Source organism: Nipponia nippon, unplaced genomic scaffold (assembly GCF_047370975.1).
Source record: "Nipponia nippon isolate SJK-2023a ecotype South Korea unplaced genomic scaffold, ASM4737097v1 scaffold_6, whole genome shotgun sequence".
NCBI classification, from domain to species: Eukaryota; Metazoa; Chordata; class Aves; order Pelecaniformes; family Threskiornithidae; genus Nipponia; species Nipponia nippon.
In genome coordinates, this window is record NW_028262380.1 from 31,705,571 (window position 1) to 31,732,501 (window position 26,931).

The 26,931-nt window shown below is 40.6% G+C and overlaps 1 protein-coding gene across 4 annotated transcripts in view; it reads right to left on the bottom strand.

Moving 5' to 3' along the window:
• Window positions 1-26,931, bottom strand: part of DLC1 (DLC1 Rho GTPase activating protein) — a 234,092-nt gene that overhangs the window by 29,446 nt on the left and 177,715 nt on the right. Inside the window, exon 1 of one of the 4 annotated variants that reach the window (XM_087736639.1) lies at window positions 10,093-10,224. The exons of 2 other annotated variants lie outside the window; for them this stretch is intronic. In XM_087736639.1, coding sequence (XP_087592765.1) covers window positions 10,093-10,105 — 13 coding nt within the window. In that variant the 5' untranslated portion in view covers window positions 10,106-10,224. Of the gene's footprint in view, window positions 1-9,755; window positions 9,832-10,092; window positions 10,225-26,931 lie in introns of those variants that run through there. One more of the 4 variants, XM_087736640.1, reaches the window with a different exon arrangement.

Consider the following 26,931-nt stretch of genomic DNA (forward strand, 5'->3'; position numbering starts at 1 on the left):
GCTGAAAGCTTGTACAGGTAAAAAGTTCATTACCACAACTTAACTGGAATCTGCCTGTGAGAATAAAATACATTAGTAACCTGAGGTTCTGGCCAAATCATTTAAACTATGCTAGAGGAGAAAGCTTATTCCCACACTTTCCAAATACCAGCTTTTCTTCCAGCTCAGCAACATCAGCCCTGGGACTCTTGGTTTGCCAGCTGCCACGGTTTCATATCCAGATGGACATCGGAATATGTGCAAGTCCTTGTCATCTGGATCAATGGCAACCGGGATAATGAGGGGCAAAAGAGAGAAGAACAGAGCTTCCAAAAACAGATTTTTGCACTATTTCTAAAAAGTTTTAGAAGGGACAGGGCAGCCAGAAGCCTTTGTTCAGTCTCCCAGGGGACCTAAGTTACAGATCATTACCTGAGCTACGAACTCACTGCAGAGCACACCATCTGCTTGCTTGGGGCCAGCTGAGAGCCACAGGGAGGAGAGGGAGCTTGCAGAGGAACTCTACACTGCTTTCCAACCCATTTTAGGGAAGTCCTACTTCAGCCCCAATGAATCTGCTGTGATATGCAAAGCCATTTCCCACTGTGAGCATCTTTCCGACAAAGACCTGGCAGCTGAGCTGATACAAGTTGCTGTGGGCAAGGGACTGGTCCCACTCCCTCCTCCCCGCTCCATCCCTGTGGTGTCACTTCCTTTCTGCATCAAACATCCTTGCTAGTTAAAACCTTTACAATAAACTACAATTCAGTATACATTCCAGGCAAGAAATGTATGTGCGGCTTTTCAGATGTGCATCCTGTGCCCTCCCCCAGCAGCAGGAGGTTCTCGTACGAAAGAACTGCTGGCAAGAAAGAAATGGTGCTATTATTTCTAAATGTCTTGATACACAAGAAAATCTCTTAGAAAGTAAAACAAAACAAAAAAAAACCCAACAAAACAAAAAAAGCCAAAAAGGAGTACAATGAAGCCTTTATTCTTGGTGTCGTGTAAGCAAACAGCAGGCAAATGTGTTAAAGAGGAAACAGGAAATTTTTATTGGAAACAGCTTTATTTGTTAGTCCATTTCACAAAGCGGGCCTCCATGCTCAAATCAAGGGTAGGAGTTCCTTTTGTGTATGGTTGGGAACCATTAGTCCTTATTTACCCACTTCCTGGGGGGTTAGGAGGACCCAATTCTTCCCCAAACTGGTAAGTGAAAATGGAAACTTCTAACTTCCTTTTTGTTTAACTTTGGTTTATCTTGGTACCTGGCCCTGCAAATTTGCAAGTTTAAAACTTCATAGCAAAAATACCTCAATCCACACCTTGTTACTGCAGTTCTAGAAGGGAGAACTCTAAGATGTCTATAGTCTTTTGTTGGATGATACTTCCCTTCCTATAGAAAGTAAAAACCACAGTGTGATGCTGCAATAATGTCCTTCCAGAAAAAAAAAAATCATAGGAAAAAAAACAACCATAGCAGTCTAGCAAAGAGCAGCAAGATCATTTACTTGCATTCTTCCTCTCTTTTTGCTTCCATGAAATAACATGCAACTTAAGCACCAGCTTTTTCAGGGTCTTCAGGACAAGGTGCAAAGCAGATGTATCTTTGTACAGTCATGCATCGATTCTATTTTCACCTAAGTGCTAAACATCATATGAACAGTTCTTCCAAGCAGATGGTTTCCTCTTGCCTCAAGAAAGACACCTTTATAGCCATATTAGCACCTCTGCACATCAGTTCTACTCATCTAACCTTTTGGCTCTGCTAAGAGAGTATGTTGTAAAAATCTGCAGTGAGACTTGCCAAATCAACGCTGTTAAAATCAAATTTCAGCAAAAATGGGCTTCATTGCTGAAGGTTCACTCCAATGCCACACCTAACAACCGGTTTGTTTGGGGTTCTTTTTGGTGTTAATTTTGGACCAGCTAATTCTAGCTGAAATTCACTATTTGATTTTTTCACAAAAGAAAAAAAAATTGTAAAAATTAAATACAAAATCATCTTCCTGAAATAGCTTGCAGGAGAGTCTCTCCCATGCGATGCAGAGAATGTGATTTCTCAACATGAATGCTAGAGATGAACTTGCTTGCTCCTTACTGTAACGCATAAAACTCCATAAACTACCTGCACATTTTCTAAGGCACAGATGGAGGACAAAGAGGATTCTTTCCCAGCCAGGACTGATGCTCCAGTTTAATGGCTGCAAAAGGGCTTGCATGCTGAGAAGCTCACCCTCCTTTTCTGTCTGTATCAGAAATTACTTGTCCCTACATATCGTGTCCCTCTGCAATTTCTGGTGCTTTGCAAAATTTGTGTTCAACTCCAAATCACTGTCCTGAGCTATTAAGAAGCTTGAGATCATTCAGGATCATATTTTTTAAGACCAGCTGTGGTATATATGAGAAATATTCTTCTCTGGATAGAATTCCACTGTCCAAGTACAAGCAATCATTTTTCCAAGTGCTTGAATTACATCCCTGACATGTGAATTGTGGTCCCACGACTAGATTTGATCACACTATTCCAACCACTCTGTCTATAGCTACATGAACACGGATGTGAAATCTGAGACAAACTGGGAAAAAAAACTGCACTATGGCAGCTGTCTACAAATGAGCAGGCCAGGCACTGAAAATGATAAATCAGTTCTGTGTAATGTCATATGCCTGCAGCCCTTTAAAGTTGGGACAGTACGACTTCCTAAGAGTTAGCCTGCTATGTGTCCATGGCCTCAGATGGTTTTCACTTTGAAGATACGCGACTGTAGCTTGAAAATAATTAAATTCCTTTTCATAAGTCTGGTTTTTCTCAAACCTATCTAGTTAAATATTCCTTAGGCAGTATCATTAACTTAGTGCTCCACACCTTTCAAGAAAGCAGCACATAGCAAGGACTAAAGAAAGCAAAAATGTAATTAACAAAGAAGAGCATTTTATAAGGATAATGCCCTTAAAACAAACACTGAAACTTCATAAGTTTGTCAATAAACACTCAATCATTAAAAGCTAGAGAATTCTGAAAATCCCATTAAAAGCTCTTGCCAAATTTCTAGCATGGTTGGAATCTCTTCTTATTCTAAGAGAACAATCCAATCCTATACCACTATCCTAAAATATTAGGCTGACATTCAGCCCATGAAGGATTAATTTCTGGATGAAACAGTGAGTCCAAGAGAATAACAGGCATGGCTTTTGAACTGATGATGAGCTTGCAGGTCTTGAAGTGAAAGCTAACCACTTTCCTGAGAGGTCCCCTCTTCTCCCTTCATCACCTTTAAAGCACAACTTATATTTGCGATAGCAGCTGCCTATTTTGATGTGCTCCTGTTTTCACTGTGCCCCAATCTACCTTCCATAGTAAAATGATACACGTTGTGATTTCCACTTAACGCTGCATGCCTCAACAGTCAATTCAAGCAGATACGGACGCATGCACAGTTTTAAGAAAATATTTCTTACTAGAAACTTTCTGGGGGGAAAAAAACTCAAGTTCTTGAAAGAAACCATATATGACACCAAATATATATATTGCTTTCTAGTCATAAAAACCCTGGAAAGAGGTGGTGGTCGGGAATTTTACTCAAATATTTCTCAACTACGTGATGACGACTGAAGAAACACTCTCCTGCTGGCTACGGGTTAAACATGGGAATGGCTTTTTCAAGTTATGGAGCCTTGCAGCAAAACAGTAACTATGCTGCTGATGTTATGTATAAACCACAGGACACTGGGAGAAGAAACAGAGTATGTTTGGAATTTGTGTGGGAACAGATGAAGAAGAAGTAAGGAAACAGATGTTTAAGATCATATATTGATATTTTCTCTGAAAAAAATCAGGAAGCTTGAACACCACTTTTTTTCAGCACAGCTTTTTGGAAAGAGCAAATGGCTTACTTCCACTGATGGGGTTTTAAGTTTGTTTATCCCGCTAATGATGAAAGTTAAATTAAAAAAAAAAAAAAAAAAAAAAAAGGTTTCCAAAACATCCGCATAGGTGTATGTTGGTTGTATGTAATTTACCTCCCTACTAACTGTACCAGGTTACATAATATAGAAGCTTTAATTGCTCACCAATCCTCTTGGCTAGCACAAGAAACACAATACCGCTTTTGTGAACCAAAATCTAATTAACTTGAATCTCCTTTTCATAGTCTTCAGCATATCGAAATCACTTCAAAAGTTTTTTGGCTCAAAACTTAACAAGAGAAACAACATTTGATGAAAATGTTTAAAATGTTTAGTGCTTGAGTCAAAACTTGCTGAAATCAATGGGAGCTTCCATGAATTTCAGAGGAATCAAGCCCTTCCCAACATAGATCCATGGGCCTCTAAAACACAACAATACTCTTTTTCAGGAATAAAGGCGATCACTTTCACAGGTGTCCTCATTATTTCTACCCCAAAAATACTTAAAATGAGACTTCTGCTTTCTCTAAGTCCAGTTGTGCTGTAAGCCCCACCCCAAGCACAGGGAACCCCAGGATTTCACCAGAGCACAAGGAAGGACAGTGCCTGGTGGCAGGAGGGCAGAGAGGGCACAGCCACCACCCCCAGAGCATGCCCTGGCTGGCAAGAGGTCCTCCCCTCTGTCAGGAGGACCTGGAGCAACTGTTATGCTCAGAAAAGCATCAAAGCACCACCACTTCAGGACCTACTACAGAAGCACGGGGATGAAGGATAACCCCCGTGTCTCTGTCAACCACTTTCCCTATACACTGTAAGAGATGGCAATTTCTGCTTATTTTCACACTATGAAGTATGCTTCTAACTGCCCAAAGTTAGCTGCATTGCTTTGTAACTTGTTGAAGACTTTGGAAAAGCATGTTCTAGGACACAAAAGAACCATCATAACTCCTGGTTTACACTGTAGATCATAATTTATTCCTAAATGTTTTTTGCCTTTTGAGCATATACAGGAGGATTAAGAAAGAAATTTAGAAAACAACGCAATATAATGTTAAAAACTAACCTTGTTTAAACAGAAAACTAAAGGTTCATATGGCAGTTTTCCTGCCAAAGAACGATTCTTTTTATAGATTAAAGACGGTCTTCTCCCATTCGTTTTTAACAAGGTTCACAGATGAAGAGGAACAAGATGTCAAGTGACTTAAAAAAAAACGTTAAGAAATAATTGGGCACGTGGGTTATTTATCTGGCCTGATTAACACAGGGTGGTCTTGGAGGAGGATTATTTGGGGCAGAGAAAGCAGTTAGTCAAATCCGCTGAAGGAGGTCGTGTTGACAGATTCCAGAGTGAGAAACGAATCCTCCTCCAAAGACTGGGAAAAAGAAGATGACTTTAACCTTCTCTTCGCTCAGAAATGACTTGGTTAGAATGACCTTTGAGAACATACTGAAGGGCAAAGATTAACCATTGCTACTCCCAAGCCCAGCATTAATATTCTTCCATTGCACCCTGCCTGCAAGCTAGTAAACTTGCATACTGTATGCAAAGCTCAAATCAAAGGCTCGTTGAGCTCCAGAGGGAGGCAAAAGTGAGTAGGTCCAGTGTGACAGATACTTCCTCTAAAAATGCCCAAAGTCTGGGTTACCTGGTCAGATCTAGGAAACAGTAATGGTGTAAGAGCCGATCTGAGCTGTCTCAATGGTTCATAGAGAGGAAAGTAGATTTTATACTGACAGTTACTTCTAGCTCGTGAAGCCTCAACCTCAGAACTGTCTGCATACATAGGAGGAACTGTACAGAAGAAGGACTACCTTTGCATCCTAACCATTTAGTGCTTACCTCACGGGTGACCCAGTCCCCAAACTGCGCCCTGTGTGGATGATACAACACTGGATACAAAAGGTCAGAAATCCCTGTGGCAGTGAAGCAGCCCAGCATAAAGCTGGTAGTGTCCCAGCTGAATGCCTCTTTCCCTAAACCAGAATGAAAGAAGGAAACCTGGATTTTCCCAAAGCAAGTATTAGTATGAACTTTCTACTTCCAGACATTACAGACAGTTAAGAGTATTCTGGCTGTGATACTGCACACTTGAAAATGCTTTTCTCAGATCCTGATCTAATGGTCACACCTTGCAACTTCACCTTTGGGGATAAGAGAATGGTCTAGATACAGCAGAGCCACGGTAGCACTGCAAAGCCAGGACAGCACTGCAGAAGAAAGCAGAGAGAGACTATGTATGGAAAGAAGAAGGGAAGTTAAAACAGATCACGAAGGTTTACACTGGAAAGTTTCTTCTGTCTTATAATGCACAGGAAATCTGTTATCAGAGACACATACAGAGAGCAGAGGGAAGGGTGGCCAGCAGAGCATCCAGTTCTGTGGGTCCACAGGGTCACAGAAAGACCATCCCCAAAATGCAAGAATGCAGGGGGGTATATTTTTCTTAATCCTGAATCTTCAGCACATGAGAAGAATAGGTTGAGGAAGGTCAAACTGTGCCCATCGCTAGCTTCAGCAAATGTCTTTCATGCATCTCCTCAGGAAGCGTTCTTTGCACAGACTGAGATGAGCATTTGAATGAACAGTTTTAGATATATACAAAATAAATATATTTAAAACCAAGTCTAAGGAATTCTGCACCATTTTGGGCTTTAAAAAAATGTCCCCACAGTAAGTCGGCCATCATATTGTTTCTTCATTAGAAGAGAGACCGGATAATATTTTTCCTGATCCAGTCTCATCTAGCACAGTCCTTCTCAAGGGAAACAAATACTTGTCAATATTTGAAAGAATATTCATCCTAACAAATAACAATGCTTAGCATGCTCTTCTAAAGACACCAAAGTACTTCAGAAAGGTGTGTAGTATTACCTGTAACTTGCAGATAATGAAACTCCGTGAATTAAAAGTAGCTGGTTAAGTCATTCTTGACTTTATTTTACTTCTACCAGTTATGTCAATGGTATAGTGTACTAACAGACCTACTGATTTCAAAGGTGTGCTCTGTGGGATAGGGTAGTAATCAGTGCCAGCAAGTACGGCAGAATAAGTGTCCAGTGAAAAGAACCAGAACGCTCCAATTGCAGCCCAGTCCTGTGCCCCTTTCATGAGACTTGCTCATCACTGGTGGAAGACAGACTTTGTTTTTTCCTTAAAACAGGAGAAGAGGGAAAACTAGAAGAGAAAATAAAAAGGAAAAAAGAAAAAACTTGGAAAAAACTTTGGCAATAAAAAACCACGCAAGACAATCTTGATATCCTGTACTAGTCAGAATGACTGACAGCATAGATACAAGCAAGAAATATGCCTGGAATTGCTGAAATTACCAAAATTACCAGATATCTACACTCACTACATCACTAAAGAGGATATAGTGTTTTGTAATTCATTTGCCCTGAAACACCGAGGATCAGAATGTAAGCAGAACAATATGATACCCGATAAAGATATGTAAGTTATATAGGGGCATCATCTCTTACTTAGTGGAGACCAAACCAGCAAGTTTTCTGTGAACTGCAGATCATTTGATTGCTGTATTTCTATAATATGCACAGGAAGGAAGGGGAAACATCTGAAGTTATTTTTATTTCCCCAAGTCTTCTGGCTATACTGTATGAATGCTAGGGTGGGTCTGGCATTGTCTGAAATGTGTCAGGGTCCTTTTGCATAGCCTCATTTCCTTCTTCCTGTTGCTAGGAAGGATAGTTAAGCATGAAAAGCGCTTGTTTACAGTACAGGACCATCCTGTTAAGCACATGAGTTCTCTTCCTCCATCCCCTTTTAGCCAGCCAAGGGTGCAGTTGTGTTTATGCTGAAGCCAATAGCACAACTCCAAGCAGGGGAACTGGAAGAGAAGTTTGAATCTCTAAAGAAGCCCAAACATAACATACTGTGGTATTCTGACCAGAAAAAAACTTTATCATGCAAACTGCATCTCTAAATATTTGCAGAACTCATAAATTCACAGGCCTCAAACAACCCATTGCCTAGAATGTAATGAATTAGAAGAACCAGAAAAGTAAAACCAAGTCACCTCTCATCTTCTTCTAGGAATCCTAATATAAACATTTGAGTGCATAAGGACAACTGCAGTACCTTTTTCCTGCCCCCACCAGAGGCAAAATACACAGGCTACTTGTGAGTTTCCATGACTAGCAGCAGTCTTTCTCTCTGGCCCAGCAAGGGCAGCTGCAGAACTGGCTGGGAAGACTCTGACTCAGGAATTAAAAATCCTAGACTGAATGTATACAACTGAGAATTAAAACGCAAACCATGACAAGATATATTCTTGCTTTTAACTACCACTTAGAAATTAAATTTAACAATAGCTCCATGGTGTTTAAAACAATGTATCTGCACTTCCTTTTGATAAAAAAAAAAAATCAATTAACAAACCAAGTTATTTTAGAAGAAGATAAAGAGATCAGGAAGTCCTAGAGGTTACAAAAGGTAGCTCCAAATGCTTTGATTTCTATGAACTTGTAGATGAAAGGGATCTTCTCAAAACAATATCTACATCTGCTTTTGCACATACTGTATTCCGCAATCAAAGACTCTCAGCCCTAATCAGGATGCCACAGGCAAACTGAAGTAGTAACCCAAACCCATTTGCTAGAGAGACATCCATCCCACTTCCTGGCCACCTCAGCCTCTCTCTTTTTTGTTGCTTCTACCGGAGATGCGGATCAGGATGCCCACAGGACATCACTAAGGATACCTGGAAGACAAGATAGCAGGCTACAGCTGGGGAATCACCAGAGGCGCCTAATACCAACTCCTTGTGCTGTCAGCCAGCAACAGCCTGGTTGCCAGACGGATGCTGAATCAGTCTGGCACCGAAGTGTTGATAGATTCATACGCAGAGGCTCGTATGAAATCTGCTTGTCTATTATCTTCCTGCAGTTCACTACAAACAGCCTTAAAACAACCTGACTCAGAGCATTGTTACTGATTTGCTGCTGGGAATTTCTTGATCAGGGCAGGGCAATTGAAACAGATCACACTTACTCCTGTAAAAAAATAAAAGCATCTATAATTGATGGCTAGGATAAAATTACATTCCCCAGGCTTTCAATTCACATGTGTTAAGTACTATGACACATCAGGCAGAACCTCCTGACCTAGTTAAATACATTGTTTAAATGCAGCTCTTTCTTCAATACTATGATTTACCCAAAGAGAACAGAGGAAGAAAAAAAAAAGAAAAAAAAAAAAGATTGTTGTACCAATAGTAAGTACCCTTAACTAGCAATAGAGCTCATTAGGCTAATGGCAATACGTCGCTCAACAACTTCACAGTCATGCTGGAAGTAAGTCAGTCATTGGTGGCTGTTTGCAAGAAAGGGGAGGGCGACAGGGAAGGTAGAACTGCCCGCCTGGAAAACAGCATCGGTTTTCTGTTTGCCTGGAGAAGGGGGCGGAGGGGGGGTGATCCCGACTGGCAGGAGGTGCTGCTCCTCCACCGGGATCAAAGCCTCCGGGGGTGACATCAGGGCTGGCCACCGCCGCACGGGGGGAGCCACCGGGCTCCTGGAGGCCATCGGGCTAATTACGAAGAACTTCAAAAGAAACTCGGCGTTTCCCGTCTCGCAAGGACTCCGGGAGAGAAAAAAAAAAAAAAAAAAAAAAAAAAAGAAAAAAAACCCCGAAACATCAAAAAAGAGCGAGAAGAGACGGCCACGGTGCCCTGCACAGAGGGAGGCCGCATCCTGCGCGCCGCTCCGCGCCCGCGGCTCCTCCGCGGCTCCGTGCCTTAGGTCCTGCGGCTGTTAACCCTTTCGTCCCGCACTCCCCACCAGAGCCGCAACGCACCGCCACTTCCCAGCGACAAAAGTCATTCCGGGCTCCCGCAGCCCTCCCGTCTCACCTGGGGCTGCTCCCGTCCCGACGGGCGCTCTTCACCCCCCGGCAAACACGGACGGGCCGGCGGGGCGAAGAGCCGCGGCTGGGGACGCACCGCACCGCGCACCGCACGGCGGGACGGGCCGGGGCAGCCGCCGCCCCCGCGGGGAGCCCGCCCGCCCTCCTCCCACCGCTGCCTTTCCGGGGGCTGCGGGATAACACAAGAGGGACCCCCGTCCCCCCAAACCCCACCGCGCTGCCCCTGAAGCACCTCCCGGCAACGCCGGCCGCGATGCGCGGAGCCTGCGCCCCCGGGCGCGCAGCCGCCACCACCTCCCCCATCGGGCAGAGCCCGAGCTTACGTGTGAGGATCATGGTCTCCCGCCTGCCGCGGTGCCTCCGCGGGGCTACTGCGGAGCTGCCTGCCTGCCTGCCTCCCTGCCGGCCTCCCTGCCTGCCTGCGCGGCGGCGGCTCGCAACTGACACCCGGCGCGGAGGAGCGGCGCGGCCGCCCGGCCCCTTCAGGCGCCCCCGCCCCCGCCGTCAGGGCCCGCCCCGCCGGCCGCCCCGCTCCGCGCCCGCGCCCCGCTCCGCGCTCCCCCGCCGCGCAGGGAAGGGCACTTGCGCGCAGGCAGGCGCAGCCCGCGCAGGCGCTTACCTGGTCGCGACCCATAAATACGAGCAGAAAGCGACATACACCCCGCCACCTACCCACCCCTCGTTGCACGCCTGGGGCGTCAAGGGGCACTTCACGGACCAAAGGTAATGCTGTCAAAGACGATCTAATGGCTTATGTCCCCTTTACTCCTTTGTCATTTTTAATGGCTATCAGCTATTGCGGTGGCCTTTTATACGATAGTGATATTTATACAAAGCAGTCAGCAAAGCTCTAAATACTTTTTCCAGGGTATGTACAGAAGAGTGCTAATAGAGAAGGCAGTGTGGCTCCTTGGTGTTAAAAATTGGCAAAGGTTGGGAAGGCCTGAGCAGCCCTAGGCACGGGGGATGCTGAGCCTTCAGCCTGAAGCAAGCCGTGCAGGGTGGCCAGGGGATGCTGGTGCCTCCATCCCCAGGCAGCATGTCGAAGAGTGCTGTGAGAAGTTGAAAACGCCTGCACAGCATCAAAGTCTCCGTCTGGACCTGGATGGAAACCAGCAAGTGTTTTTCCTATCGGGACCACAGCGCAGCCGTAGGCATGGCTTGCAGATAGCGAAGCAAAGACTGGCTTCATAGCTCTGTGCCTGGGAGTCACTCCCTACACTATTTACTCCCCTGTATATTTTGTGAAGATTGTTCAAATGGTTATTTCTGGGTTGATGCTCACATTCAGGGCTTTAAAAATGGCACAAAATAGCTACTTTTGAGCAGCTGCCAAGCTATCAGCATGGAAAAGAGTACTGTGAAATTCTGAAAATATTTGGGTCACATCAAAGATTATGATTGGTTCATTTTCTTCCAAGCCAACATCGTATTTTATACTCACTGGTGTTATTCTAAGATTCAGTTGTCATTTCTGCACTATGATCTGTCAGATATAGAGTATATATAGCGTGGTGCCTGAGCAGGCAGTTTGCTGAAGAGTAAACATCTCCCCCTTCTATAGGCTGCAAACTGTGGCCAGTTGGCTATTATAGTGTTGTTTCTGGAAACCCCTACACAGCTCCAGGTCATTAATTTACTTTAATAGCCCAGAAGAGGACGGAACTGCACTATATCTTCAAGCTTGACTTTATATATGTTACCCGCTTAATCAATTACCTCTTCATATCTAAACTCACTCCAGCTCTTTTTGGCATAGCCACATTTACCTGCATTTTTGAATGCTTCTTGTAAGCCACCAGGATATATGTTTACAAGGTAGGTCACGCCCGCAGAATGTGAATTCTTAACTCTGACACAGAGAAGACAGACATACGCTATGTCCCAGCTGTTGAACAGACAATGCAATCCCAGTCTAATTGGCTTTCTCTCTGTATCGTCTATACTTTTATGCACTTGATAGACTAGGAAGTGACAGAATAGTCATGACAAGAGATGGAAGATGCTGGCTGCACATTGTGCGTGAGCTTCAGAGTCTGAATTCTAGAAAAGAGAGAAATTGTTTCTCCAATAAGCATCCTCAAAAGGAAGGGAAAAAAAAGAAAAAATTATCCAGAACATGCAGGAAAGCATGCTGGTACTAAGGTGTTTCCATCACAATGGTAATGCTGGAACCAGAAGACCACCGTGTGTCAAGTTAATACCCTTGGTAAAAAGCAGGGCTTGTTCTTGTAAACACGGACTGCCTAGGCTGCTTCCTGGACTAAGCCTGCATCTCTGTATAGGAACCTTTTGTATAGGACCCACAGGAAGCTTTTGAAGAAGGAGAGAATGGACTTTTACTCTGCAGAAAAAAATGGGAAGGGTTTGGAGGACTTAGCAGCGTGAAAGGGAACTGAAAACAGCTAAGAATGAGAGGAGGAGGTGTGTGCGGCAGTGAAGTAATATCCGAAGTGAGAGGGTTGTGTGATAGATGCAAAACAAGAATTTAAAGTCAGAGAGTTTTGTTTGAGGACCCTGAAAGGGGTGAGTGGTGAGATCGGTGAATACACGACAAATGTGGCCCAGACACAGAAGATGGGAAGCTCTCAGTAGTTAAACCAAGGGTTGTCATTCTCACCTCTACCACTTTGTAAAATAGCCAATGAATGCTGATGATGCTGACGATAAAACACTATATTCGTGCTTTAGTTCAGCTCTCCTGTTCTGCTTGCCAAGCTAATCAGCTCTCACAGGAAAGGAGGAATCTCCATCCTCATTTAGTCTTTGTGGATTCCCTCAGCAATGTCAAAACCAGTGACTTTTGTGATGGAGCAGTCTGTCTGCTGGGATCATCGCTAAATAGATGCCGGAGGATTATCACTGACCTGGATTAGATTCTTGCTGGTAATCTGAAAGAGAAAGGCTTTGATTCTAGTTTGTTATCAACCCTTGAAGACATGCAGTCTCTCTGGCTTGCATTTTAACTTGGAATTCTATAGGGCTGCTTAAGCAGGCATATTTTTGGAGCTGAAAAGCAAGGCACCAGTCCCACATTCGCTGTAAAACGTGCTCAAAGGAGCGTTCCACCTGAGGCATGGGTGTTTAGCAGGCTACAACCTCCCTAATCACTCATCCGGCTGTAAAGAGCATTGTGAAATCGGTAGAGCTTTGGCCTTTAATATTTTTATTTCTTTATCTCTCTGGCTATTCAAAGAGCAGGCAGCTGCCTGACAGAGACGCAGGATTTTAGAAGTAGCCTGCCTAAGAGAATTGTTCCTGTGGAGTAGTGTTATCCTTAATGCAATCAATGAGCTCTCGCTGGATGGTAAAATAATTGTAAAGGATTGCCCGACAGGCACAATTACTCACTTTAAAAGGTGAATTCTCCTTCTGTTGTAACTGCATAAGGGAGTGATTCGCAGGATGGCATCTAATAATAAGGACTTGATTGTCCTCTGTTTTCCCTCCCAGGCCCAAATGCCTTAATGGTTAACTGTACCCTTGTCATGCTTTTTCTTCTAAATAGTGCAGTACACAGAGAAGTCCCAATTCATAATTAGTCAACTGACCTGCTGGTACAAACACAGGATTGTCAGACACATGATTGCAATTCTAAACGCTAGTATTAATATCCTCTTAGCAATAGCATGATAGATTATAGAGCAGTTACAGCCCGAGTTTCCAGGCCTCTGGCTCTAGGCTTGGATTCCTTGTCGACTGGGGTATTTGTGTATAGTATTTCCACAGTCAAAAGGACCTTCATGTTCCAACCATTGTCAGCGAAATAATTAAGTTTGCATTTTCTAGCACTTGACTTTACTGAAAAGTAATTATTTAAAGGAGTCTCTAATTGTTCAGGCCTCTTAACAAAAAGTGTTTGCACTATCACTTCTGAGAGATAAGCGGTATTAAGAGCGCCTTGCTTTCAGAGAAGGAAAGCTATTGTTTCACCTACTAGAGATCACAACATGAAATAAAACATCTTTCCAAAGTACTTTTTAACAAAATACACCGTAAAGTCATTATATTGCATAAACATAGGTGCTGCTCTACTGCTTGTAATTGATGGGCTCTCTGTTCTAAAAATCTTCCTTTAGAAATAAACAGTATTAGAAATATTACCAGCTCGTCATGTACAGGGGACTCTTACTTGTATTTGATCCCAGGCAACAGTTAGTTAGTTTTTTTTTTTCTTTTCTTTTAACAGTAAATAATAAAGAAAATTAACTTTGCCTTATTCTTTGTGGTGCATATAATGACTGTTTTAAAAGGAACGATAAGTGAACTCTATAATTTTGTCTGCTTTTAATGCCCTAAAACACCATGAGTTCAACAGTTCAGGCTGAAAATGAAATTACCAGGTTCATACTGTTCTTAAGAAAGGCTCTATTATATGAATGCACAAAAGGATGAGAAATAAAAATTGATTATGTAGTTTGACAAAGATACAATTTGGTAAAATATAAATACAGATAAACTGAAATAGGAGGAGGAGAGAAAATAAATATTTTCATTCAATTTTAAACACAGAAGGTAAGCTTCTTAGGTTAGATGCAATACCATTGGTTTATAGAAATTGGTGGAGATGTAGAGCATCTTTTCCATATTGTGTTTAAGGTGCTTTCACTGGGGATGATTTATTTTTTGAAGGCTTCAGAATTTTCTACTGTTAATAGGTCTGCCTTCCCTTCAATGAAAGGCTATATTTTTACATTAAAAAAAGCGATTCACCTTTGGAAAAATAACCAACTGAATTTAACTTTCAAGAAAGTAGGGAAAGCAGATTTGGGTAAACTAAAGCTTATTTAGAAGAAGTGCTAGATGAGAGTAGCTAGAATTTCTAACCTGTGATGAAGGCTCAGAGATGATCCAGAATAAATACATAGCTTGTGGCATATAGAAAAAAATCCTCCTTCCTTTTACTGCAAAAATTCAGAATAACTGCTCATTTACTGATAAAGACAGCATCCACAACTGATCACTGCTTCACAACAAGGAATCCGAACCTGAAATTATCAGGACTAAAACCTCTGCATGTATGTGGTGGAAGTGGTCATGTCAGCGAGACCTATTGGATGTGCAGGTCACAGGGGACCAACTCTAACACACTCCATTAGAGAAAGCTGTAACAAAAGTTTGTCCCTGCCAAGGCACCATCCCTAGGTTTAGCTGTGGTAGCTGACTTGGTGGCCGTGTGGCAGCAGAGCTCCGTGGCACCAGGAGTCATCCCTGGCCCCTCTCCTTTCTTTGTGGGGGTCCTTTGAATGGTGGTGGCTGTGCCCAGATTCGCACCCCTGCTTCTCTTCCTCTGTGCTTACAAGTCGCGGTGTGCAATGAAGTGGGAGAGGAAGACAGCACAAAGGATGCTTTTACTCAAAATATATATTACAGAATGATCAAGAGATGAACAGCTTCATGATGGTGTATAATGGAGGCAGGATATACATCTCAGCTTTGTGTTGCCTGGAAAAGAAGAGGTCTTTTTTTCAGACCAACGCTCTTGTTTTCGCTCAGCAGCTATATCATTACTAAGTCAACCAACTCTTCCTTCTTAATTTTTAAGCAAATAAATTTTACCTTCCACCTTTAAAACGACCAGTTTCCAAGGCATTCCAGTGGTGAGATGCATTTTTTTTTTTTTAAAAAATCTCATTCTGTGTGCATGCACCACCTCCAGTCTGATGAAGAAAAAAGGTCAGCTTTCACAGAGAGACAACAGTAACCTTCATTAAAACAAGATGTAAGATGCAAGTTGCCCACTAAAGTAGATGAAAACTGAAAGACTGGTGCTTCAAACTTGTCAAAACAGTGCTTAAAATTGGTTTATGAAGCAGCTGTGTTGTTATAATACACATGAGATGCTAGACCTTTCAGCATGATACTCTGGGACAGACCATGTCAGCCATGCAGTGCCCAGCTGAGGTTAAAAGGAGTAGAAGGGAAGGGAAGTAAGTTGTTTGTTTGGTTTTTTTTTTTTTTTTTTTTTATTATAGTAAATAAAAAAATTATGAACAATGAAAAATTCCCTTTCAAGAACAAAGTTTTTCTTACTTCCATCTTCCATCTTGTGTGATCCAAGGCTTTTTAGTTAAATGAACTCTATATTCATTAAGCTTATTTCCTCTGGAGGAGATAAGCACATGCATCCACCTGGACCAGTTGACCCATTATGTGAAAGACTGCCACTGTTTTAGCCTTGGGGAATCTCCAGGACTCAGGAAATCATTTTAAAACCATGACTCAATAAAGCATGATGACTCTGGTGACTGGAACACATACACTGTGATGGCTAATTTCACCACAGCATTCATCAGGGGAGGTACTAGCTTGATACTATAGCATATAGAGTAGCTATTGTTAATGTAATGTGAAGATACAGAGACAGGGAAGAAGGAAAACACATGTTAATAAGCCCAGTGAACAAAGTCAGGCCTGGTGTAAGTCAGGATAGATTCATAATCTTCTTGGTCCTGTTCTTGACAGCACACTAGACTGAGACTCAAAATACCTATCTGCAGTCTTGTCCTGTTTTAACGTATTGGGCAGCCTTGGTCTATCCATTCCCTTTCTCATACTTCATTTTTCCCTAGATAGAATAGGGAGAATAATATGTGCCTCTTTTGCAAAGCCCTTGAGATGTACTGTGGAAAGTGCTGTATGAGATTATTATGCTGATACTGTGCCTAATAAAAATCCTCTTGCAGGTTGCCAGTTTGACTGCTTCTTTCATTGTCCATGCCCATGCTCTTGCTTATTGCAACTGAAAAACAGCTTACAGCAGCAATTACCTTGTGTTTTACTGGGAGATGTGTACATGCAGACAGTTACTTAAGGGCACCTTAAGTAACTGTCTGCATGTACACTTAAGGGCACCTTAAGTAACTTGCTGGAGTGTCAACACCCATAATGATGTCTGAGGAAAGACGAGAGAAGTGGAGGGGGAAGCTAGCTGTCTTGCCAGCAAGAACAAACTGAGTTGGAGAAGATTTATTGGGTGTATATTACCCAGATAAATGTGATCCTGACTTGAATGAGAGCCAGCAATAGCAAGGGGAGAGGGTCAGGCAGAAAGAAGTGGCTGTTTGGCCTTCGTCAACAGATTTGAGATCTGACGGGGATTAGGAGGAGTAACAGAATTGTTGGGGTGTTCATTCGTCACTCTAAAATTTAGGTTTATGAACTCTAAATGGATGGCCAGTTTAGCTGAAAAATGCTTCCTCCTACTCCATGCTACATTTCTCTTTTTATGCCAGCATGTTACAGAGAGTGAGAATACTGTATGATATTATTTTTGAACATGATATAATACATAGAAGTGACTGACAGGTTAATAGGAGCTTGCGTGTTTTAAAAACAAAGACACATATTCTATTACATGACCACAAGAAAAAGAAACATGGAAAGCGGTTAGTTTGCTTTCATGTTTCAACACTGTCACATTATGAAGGGCTACCTTTTTTACTCTGCTTGTTTCTGAGGTTTTACTTTTGCCTTCATATCATTTTACAAACAGACATGGTAAATGAATTTGTTCATGAGAGAGCAAATCTCTTATATCTAACCTTAGCCCACAGCAGTTTTTAAATATCTAAATTCTGAATTAAAAAAAAAAAAGAAATTCTTTTACTATTCCTTATTACTGGGAATATATGAAAGAGCATTATTTTTTCTAAAGCAAAAAAAAAAAATCAGGGACCTCTCATATTCTGAAATGCCTTTTTTTTCATCAGGCTTCAAAACGCAAAGACAGGTAGCAGTGATTGGAGAATGCTTTTACCTAAACCTCTTTGTCCAGTACATGTGACAAACTGAGCTTACCTGGCTGTTATATTAAACTTTACAACAGTTCTGTCACTAAAGCAACAGAACAAACCCTTTTCTCTCTTTCTTTTTAAATCAAAAATGCAATGAAGCAGATTCTCTGCTGTTGTAGAAGGTCATTTTTGAGGCCTGTGGTAGCACAGTAATTTGCAAGGGCTAAGGAGCTACCCATGTAACTTTGTTAAACACGAACAATTTATTCTAGTGTAATGCAGATTTAGCTTCCAGATAACAGGCTTAATCATTCTACAGCAAAAAATTCACATTTTTGTGCAATGCCTTTAGTATATCAACAAATGCATCCTGAAGAACCCCTTTCTTCCTCCATCACCACCAAGTGTCCAGCTGCCTGGTAATGTAATGTGCCCTGTGGGGATCTGACAAATTGCATACATGGAACAGATACAGCTCTGATGTTTTTAAAATCTTTTTGCCATTGGATTCTTTGGGTCTTTTGTTTCTGATGGTTTTATTGAAGATTGATTAACATATGTGATGGGTGATACAAAACCATAAGCCTTAAGTAGATATGGAACCTAATTATTTCTTCATGAACCCCAGTTAAATGCATGAACAACATTATTTATAACGTGGTGCCAACAAGAATGATTTCTGGTCTTGTACTTCTAAAATGAGAAGGATCTGTTCTAAGAAAAGTAACACAGGAGAAAAAAGTCCAGTTCAGCTAACCTGCTTTTTGTTTGATCACAACTTCAGAGAGTTCAAGGCAGCCAGGGACATACCTGTGCTAGGATCAATGGGGCAAGTGATTAACAGTGATAGGACGTCCTGCACCTTTCATGCTCAAACCAGAATTTTCTCTCCTTTGAAACAAGAGCCTTTACATCACTCAGTAGAATTATATTTCTCATGAGCAGCATTAGAGTACAGATATAGTCTCAATTTTCTTTGCTGAGGAATCTTTATTTTTTCCAGATACAGAAGGTCTCTTAAACCTCAAGATTAACAGTGCTCCTGGCATCTGATTTTTAGTCAGGAAGTATAAACAATGACTTGAAAGGTATATATGCAGAACTTTCCATCTGATTTACCAGTAGCTCTTTAGAATCTGTCATGCATGTCATATTGACCTTACAAACTTAATTACCTAAGCGCTAAGAAACCACATGCTTGCCTCTCATATCCTTAATGTGAATCAGTGAGAGCACTAAGAAAAAGCCCTGAAAAAAACATCCTGAAACATTCTGAAAACTTAGATTCTAACAGGTCAGAATATGGAATTTCTCAGCTGATGAAGTGAATTGAATTCTTTGGAAACTATTTGGAAATAAAAGTCACATCCCACTTGGCCCAGGGTGCAAGAATCTCACGTGTCAAAAAATTATGAGCCAGATAACCCAAAATCATAGACTGTCTTGAAAGTTATAAGTTTTAAACATATATTTTAGAAATTTTTTGGTTTTATATCAAAGACAAGCATTTTAGGTGATTGCCAATATGTAAAAACTGAATCAAACCAAAAACTGGTGTTCACCTCTATGTTAGACAGGTATCGGAAGAGTCCCGTAGGTTATTTCCTTTGCTATATCTGTTGCATTTCAGAAAGTTGGCTGACTTCATTGTGAGATTTGGGCCACGTGGGAAACTTCCTGGCTAGCGTACAGAACGAGAACAGGGACAATTCATCCTGAGCTTTGCGTCTGAGATAGCGAGCTATTCCCCACCAAGGCAAGCTTTTAGCTAACCTAGGATTCTTGGGTGCTCCATCTGTTTCCAAAGGGCAGAATAGCTTCCTGCATGACCTTCTGATAACACCTTTTTTTCCCTAAGCCATGTAAAGAGCTCTGCGTCTGGAATAAGTGTTTCTCATCTTTGTGTCTATAGCACCTGGGTCTTTCTTTCACCTGCTGCCAGTTTCTTCACCTCTTTTCTTCCACTGCCTTTCCTTCTATTTCTCTCTTCCTCTTCTTTCCCCTCTTCATAGCTAGCTGCTACCAATAGTGATTGGGAGGGGTAGAAGTGCCCTCCTTAGTTCTTTTCCTCACCTCCTCTTCCTTTGGCCAATGAAAGTAAGAGCAGGCGGAACATTAGATCCAGAACTGTTGAACAGTGTTCCCCGATGAGGGAAAAGGGAAAAGCATACAAACCAAAAGAAAAATATATCTAGTTTCTAGGAGGAACTGGGAATCTAGAATGCAAAAGGAAAATATAGGAAGACTGAGAGATGAGATCCCTGCTAGACTGAGTGAACTGTGACCAAGCAAACCGTATCTGCCAATGTACAGCTAATGCAAATCTAGCAATTAATTTAATGCTTCCATGGAGGTAAGTGATACCCAGTGCTCAGAACCCTTGGATATGAACAAACATAGTAAATGAAACAGGAAAGAGAGTGGTCTCCAAATATCCTGCTGAATTTCGCTAGAATTGCTTTATATAGCAATTAGTTATGTTAGGGTACAAATTGTTGGAGCACACAGAGTATGATGTAAAGAAAATTGAGAGCTACCTACTGTTTTATAGCTACTCTATAATGTAGGGCAGAGCATAATGGAAAGCTTAGACAATTACGATGGGTTGGTCTGCTTGTCTTGAAATAATATTTGTCATCTTGCATGATCTCCTTCCTTGATTAGAAAGGGCTTTGTTTATTTCAGGGTAAAAAGGAATTTAAACCTCATTCCTACAAATTCATGTATGCAACTCTATTTGTGTTGAAGGGTATATTGAAATTTGAGTGCAGAAATGCTTGCAGAATCATGGCCTTAGTTTTTAGGTGATGGATTTTCAGGCTCTTTCACAGACCATTTTTGTGATCTCAACCACACTTCATTTGAAACGCTTCATTCCATTAAGAACAGCTTCTCAAGAATGAAAAGCTGATGCTTTATCCTCTGGCCATTTGTACCTACTATTTCTGATCTGGCTGATAATGCCAGAAATCAAAGTACAGATTCTCAGAACAGCAAGGCTTTTCATAATGGTCTCTCTGCATGAAAAGTCCATGTGTCAGCTAAGAAAATGAATTTCTAATAATACTTGGCACTGAATGAGTGGCTTGTCTCAAAGGAGTGTACCAAGCACTGTTTATCTGATCTTTGTAACACTGAAATAGGTTTCACCTATTTGAATGATCTTTGTCTTAGCCATCTTTATATCAAGAAGCTTATACTGGATATGATATCCTCAAAATCAACACAGGGATTTTTTTTTTTTTTAATAAGGAAATAAAAACACACTAGGGGTATTTGCATCGATGTGCTTAATAGTGTTTCTCTGTTGGACAGGGAACAAAATTTTCGGTGCCTGTTTCAAATTCTGGAGAACTTTATGCTACTTTTTTAAGCCAGGCAAATATTATGCAACTTTCTCTATGCATGAATTTGATATATCTTTTAAAGATGTTACCTATGAGTGTCATGTCCTTTTCGTTCTATACTTAATTACTCAGTATCGTTTTCAGAACATGCTACTATGCAAACTCCATGTGATGCCACAAACTTGTGAATGTGGCTCTGCAATTTGCAGTGTTAGCAAATAAAGGCTCTTAGTCAGATTTCTTTGTAGTAGTTCAACATAGACTGTGTATGCATATACTGTAAAGAAACAAATATACTTTTTAAGACCGATTTAGAAATGAGTACCTCTATTTTGCTTTAGATTTGAAATAGAAATCTGAAAATACATGTATGCATTAAAAGGCTAATTAGTTATTCTTGGTTCATATGGCAGCAGTTTTAAAAGACAAGCATTCCTTCACAGGCTAAAGATGAATCAAAGTTCTCCGATTCCTGTAAAAATGTGTGTCTCTACAGTCATAGTTTGTTCTGGATCAATTCCAGTGCATTGTGACGATGGGAGCTAGAAAGGAAAACTCAAGAGGGTATTTTTAATCACTTTTACCTCTATTAACAATGTGATGCTATTTCCATTGTTCCTGTTATAAAAATAAGTAGCTGACATGTTCCCCAGAATTGATTATTGTGTTTTAGTCAACAAATCAGCCATCAAGACATTGCAGCCTATCAGGAAAGGGAGTGGAAAGGAGCAGACAGAGAAACCTCAAAGGAAAGGACAAGACACTGTGTCTTTTGTCCTTTGTTCCAAGATGGAAATAAACTGTCTCCACTTTTGATAAGCTCTTCTTTTGATCCTTGTTTGCAATAATTAGGGTTAGACACTAAGTTATTTTATGAACCCTTTTAGGTTTAGGCCCCTGTAAGTTAATATGAATATGAGTTATTTGTCCTCTGCAAATAACCAAATAATTAACTTTTTATGATTTACTTTTATTTATGGAGATTTTGCCTAATACACAAGTGAACTAGATATTGATAGATTTGGGGAAGATGAAAAGTATTTTTTCTGCAGATTTAATTTCACTTCATATTTTACAAATATGTAAGAACATAAAAATACATAAAAAAGATACAAAGATCTATTTTCTGTCTGTCTGTCTCTTGTATAAATATATAGAGAATTATATATCATTTTTTGGGGGGGTCAATTTAGGAATACTTATCACACTGTGCTCCCATGTACTTCAGATGATTTGGAAAATCTACCCCCTACTTAAGGCTATAGATTAGTGCCCTCACTTATGAGTATAGGTAAATATGATGTCAGATACCTTTGGCGGCAGAGAGAAGCAGAGTTGTTACTCTAATTCATGCTGAAAGACAAATTGGATCCAGTCACCAGAGGAAATCCTGGGAAATAAGAATTTGGGATTCAGCTGGACTATGTTAGAAGCATAACTGGAGCGTTACCTGCTTCTGGTGCAAATGTAACAAGAAATTCAGGGGTTAGCTTAAGAACAAATGTGTTTTTCTTTGTTTGCAAAGCCAGACTTTGTCCTAGGAAAAAAAAAACCCAAACCAAAACAAACCCAAAAAACAACTCCACGAGAAAGTAAATCAAATTAATTGCAATTATCTAAGAAGTTAAATACATTGTAAATCTAGGCAGTTTTCATGTATATGACCAGGTTCCAGCATACTACAGAGTAAAACAAATGTAATTTTCAAAGAATGCAGTCAGCAAACATGTTCATGTATAAACACATTTGTGGTATATAGTTGTAATTTCAGAAAACAGTCCAGAATTAAAGAGCGTATGTATATTTTTACATCACTGTTATTCATAGATTTTAAGGATCATTGCAACAACCTAAACTACAAATCTTGCTTAGGATTCCTGCTTGAAGTTGTATCTCTGGCATTTTACAATGCCTCCTTTAGGAATGCACCTTGATTTTAAGATTTCAGGTGACAACTTCAAAGTTTAAAATGTGACAAATTACTTCAGAGTTTAAAATGTGTGCCTTACTCCAAATTTTTATTCTTTTAGAATCAGTATCTAGTCTTTCACCCATTTTTTTTTGGTGTCCTGAAGATCATGATGAAGCTGTGGGACTGCAATGAGAACTAAATGATGCAAAGCTATAACATGCCTCCTATAGTCAAAGATAAAAAAAATTATGTACGCTTTGCTGAGACACATCATTGTAACAGTATACAGTTTCATGTCTGTAAGTTTAAAAAATGTCATCATTTTTAGGAGCTTCCTGAAGCATGTAGAGGTGCAGTCATTTACTGGAAAATATAGAATGCTACTTAAGGGATCTAAATTGCTGAATCTTTGTATCACCAGTGGAATATAGTCTACTCTTATCAGCTGAATAAGTGATACAGTCTAAACAAAGGGTAATAATGTTCAACTGGAATTCCAGGAAAGGAAGCTTAATGCGAACTTCCTGATTTAATCTTACAAAAATAGAAAGGTTGATAGGATAAATGAATCACTCAGAAAAGCAGATTTTGCTTCAGTTAATTAAAACAGACCATAAAAATGTCAAAGTACCCCTTTGTAACATTTAACTGCAAAACTCACATACAAAACTACTTAGAGTATCATTTTCATGCATGAGACTGAGAAGAATTTCTTCAGAGAAACAAGTCAATTTTCTGAAAGTTTCTTCTCATTTTCCAGCCTGGAAATTGTGTTGACAGCTACATGAACATTTCTCATACAATTTCCTGTATCTTCTGCTTTTGGTGGGCCAGGAAAAGTCTTCTCAGAAGTAAATTTGGAACTTCTGCTTCTGGAAGATACCAGCAACTCAGAGATGCATGGAAATTAAAGAAAAACAAAACAAATTAAGTATTTTGAGCCCTAAGAAAAGGTTTTGTTAGGTTCAGTTTGAGTTCACTTTGAATTCCTGACAATGGTAGTTAGTCAAGTATGGAATAAACTCACAAAGTGGAAGGAACACTTTTTGGACAAGAGACCTGGTAAGTCTCTAGGAAATGAGCAAGAGAGATGGTCCTGCACTGCTGGGAGAATGGAAATTACAATGTTGTAGGCCTTCTCCATCTCTAACTTCTGCAAATTTGTCACCCGTCAACACTTTTAAATACTGCCAATATGAAAAGCATCTAAAATGCAAGTCAGGCAAGTGACAAGTTGTGATTACAACTTTCTTCTTTCCCCCTACCAAACCAGCAGGAAAATGTGTAAAAAATTTGTATGTACTACCATAACCCTCATAACAACACACAGGATATCCATGCGACTGCCAGAGGCCATCCATATCAGAGGAACATGCTATGCATTTCCTGAGGTCTTGCATATGCTCCACCCATGATCAATCCTTGCCTTGGGTGGAAGGTGTTTATTTCACACTTGGGCATGAACATCTCATCTTCTTAGAAATAGCTTTTTTTGCAGGAGCCCAATAATTTTCAGTTTTTGTTCAATGGCAAGCTGGTGGATGGGAGTCTTTTTGTTCTTTTAGGCAGATCCTTGGCACAGTTGTTGGCATTTTTTTCCCTGATCAGGGTTTTATCCAAGGTTTTTCGTTGGTTTGTTTGTTTGTTTGTTACCAGTTTTTATTGCCTTCCAATTTGTTACTACTTTCTTTTATTTGTTTGTGGGGTTGTGCATTTTTCATCTATTCCTTACTAGCATATGAAGTTGCTCAGAATGGGACATCAGAGAGAGACTTCATAAGATAGGGCTGCTGTGTGCTTTTATGACAGACGAGTGCTGCCAGAAGAACACAAGAAGAGGCGGACCTGGTGAAACATCACATCTGTGCATGCAAAAGATCTTCTGAAACATGCTAAGGGTGGATATGGATGACTGATAGCATCTACAGTTGGAAGAGCAGCAGCTCAAAGTTAATATTGAATTCTATTTTATTAGCCAACACTGACCTCTGTTTTATTAATTCCTCATCCCTTGGACAATTCAAGGACAGGATTAACCAAGTTTGTTATAACCACTTTGATTTTTTTTGATGCCAAGAAGTGAAGAATAATGTGAAGAATCCCTTCTACAGATAAAAACACATGGGAAGAAGAAGAAGGAAGAGGTGAAAGAGTGGCACAAAGGAATCCTAAACCATGTGGACCTTCTTCCCTTGCCTGGAGACTGATTCCATAGTGAAAGTTAGAGATTATCTCCCACTAGAGATTTAAAAATGGATAATCATGAATAATGCTGGAAATCAGGTCAGTGTTTTGTGAAAGTGGGAAATAGATATCAAAAAAAGCAAGTTCATACTGATCTGCAAACAATGCAATCTCCTCACTCCCTGTTCTGCCTGAGATATCTGGGCGTTTCAGACAGCTGTGAGTGATGAGGCACCCATCTGTGATGAGCTAAGGATGGGATGCGAGCCTTGGAGTCAAAATGGAATTGCCTACTTTTGACCAATATGTACTTTATGGGTGGGTGTTGTTCGACTGCCAACTATGTGTTTTGTTTTGGCACTAGAAATAACAGACTTGGATACCTCACTTTGGAGGGTTAGCTGCAATTACAGATATGTTTCAGAAGATTCTTCCATTTCATAGAAAAAATTGATGAAAATTAGAAGGAACATGCTCATCATTTTCCAGACTTGCAAGATATTTTTTTCCTACATATTTAGTGGTTTGGGTAATTATTTTCTTAACGAGGAGACCTGTCAAAACACATTATGGTGACTGATTTCACATCACCACTGTTTTTCCTAGCAGTTTCTGATTACTGATTATATGATACAGGAAAACATTAATTTTTAATTACTGCCAGTAATTTCTTAGAGATCATTAACAGCCAGACTGCTATAGCCTACCTAAGTATTTTACAACTTTCCTAGGGAAAAGAAAAGCACAAACCAAATAGCTTTTTTTAGTTTATAGTTATAGTTTGAGTTCAGAAAATGAAGTAGTTCTGTGTTTGATTGTACATTAGGAACTTAAAGGCAAAAGATGATGAAAAAGGCCATGCCTATCTGTGCTATTACTGGACTAGGGAGCCTACAATACTGTATGAAGTCAGACACTTGTTTGCATTACTGTGATACTTTCAACTGACGTTCGCAAAGCGTGCTGCAAACCATGTACTTAGTCTCAAAGTAATTTTAATGCGTAAGCTCTCATTTTACAGTTAGAGAGACTGCAGCACATGAAAGGGTATGGGCATTTTCCATAACTACATTCTGAACTGACTGAGAAAACTGTGAACAAACCCTGCAAGTCTTTTCCCCTTTCCTGGGCTTTACCCTTAGGCACCACTCACAGCATCCCATAACCCTCCAGGACACAGCTGCCTTGTGCCTCGCTTTTGCCCCATTGTAGCAAGAGGAAAAAGCTCAATTAGTCCCAGCTCAAGACCCAAAATTAATGGGAGTTTCTGTCCTCAGCATTCATCTGACTACTTCTACCACACTTCCAGGGCTACCAGGGCCCAGAAAAGGGACCATCTTCTTTATCTCAGAGAGAAGAGCTCACCTTGGTGGCTACACATTGCTCCTAACACAAGTCAGTGTCTTGAGGGTGCCATTAAATATAATATCGAGGATGCCATGAAATAAATTAAGTTCTGTGTTGTTTTAGAGAAGGAGGAGAAAACACAGATTGCATCTGAATGTATGGGATTGTATCTGGTGTATGGTATGTATTCAGGTATACATCCCATGTAGTTTAATTTTACCTTATCACTAACATTCATAGTCTGCTTGTCTAGGAATAATCTTTGTGGTTATGTTATGTTATTTGGAATCCTTGATGCAAGACATAATCTTACCAGTGTAGCTATACCATTCCGTACTATTTTACCAAAGTAATTTTAAGTATCCAAGGATATGTATTTCTTGGTCATTTTAATATCTGCAAAAGTTATCTGCAGCTCACATTCTCTGCTAACAGATGTTTTGTTACTAGTGTCCAATATTATGCAATAAGACAGTGAGTCCCCAGAACTCCCTGTCAAGAACACAAAGTACTCTAAGATAGATCATTTTCATATTTTCTGGCTTCAGTGATGGATAAATCTCCAAATGGTTTGTAGGTCCATTTAGTTTAAACTAAATATCCAGAGCTCAGATTCCTAGAGCTCAGTTTTCTCAG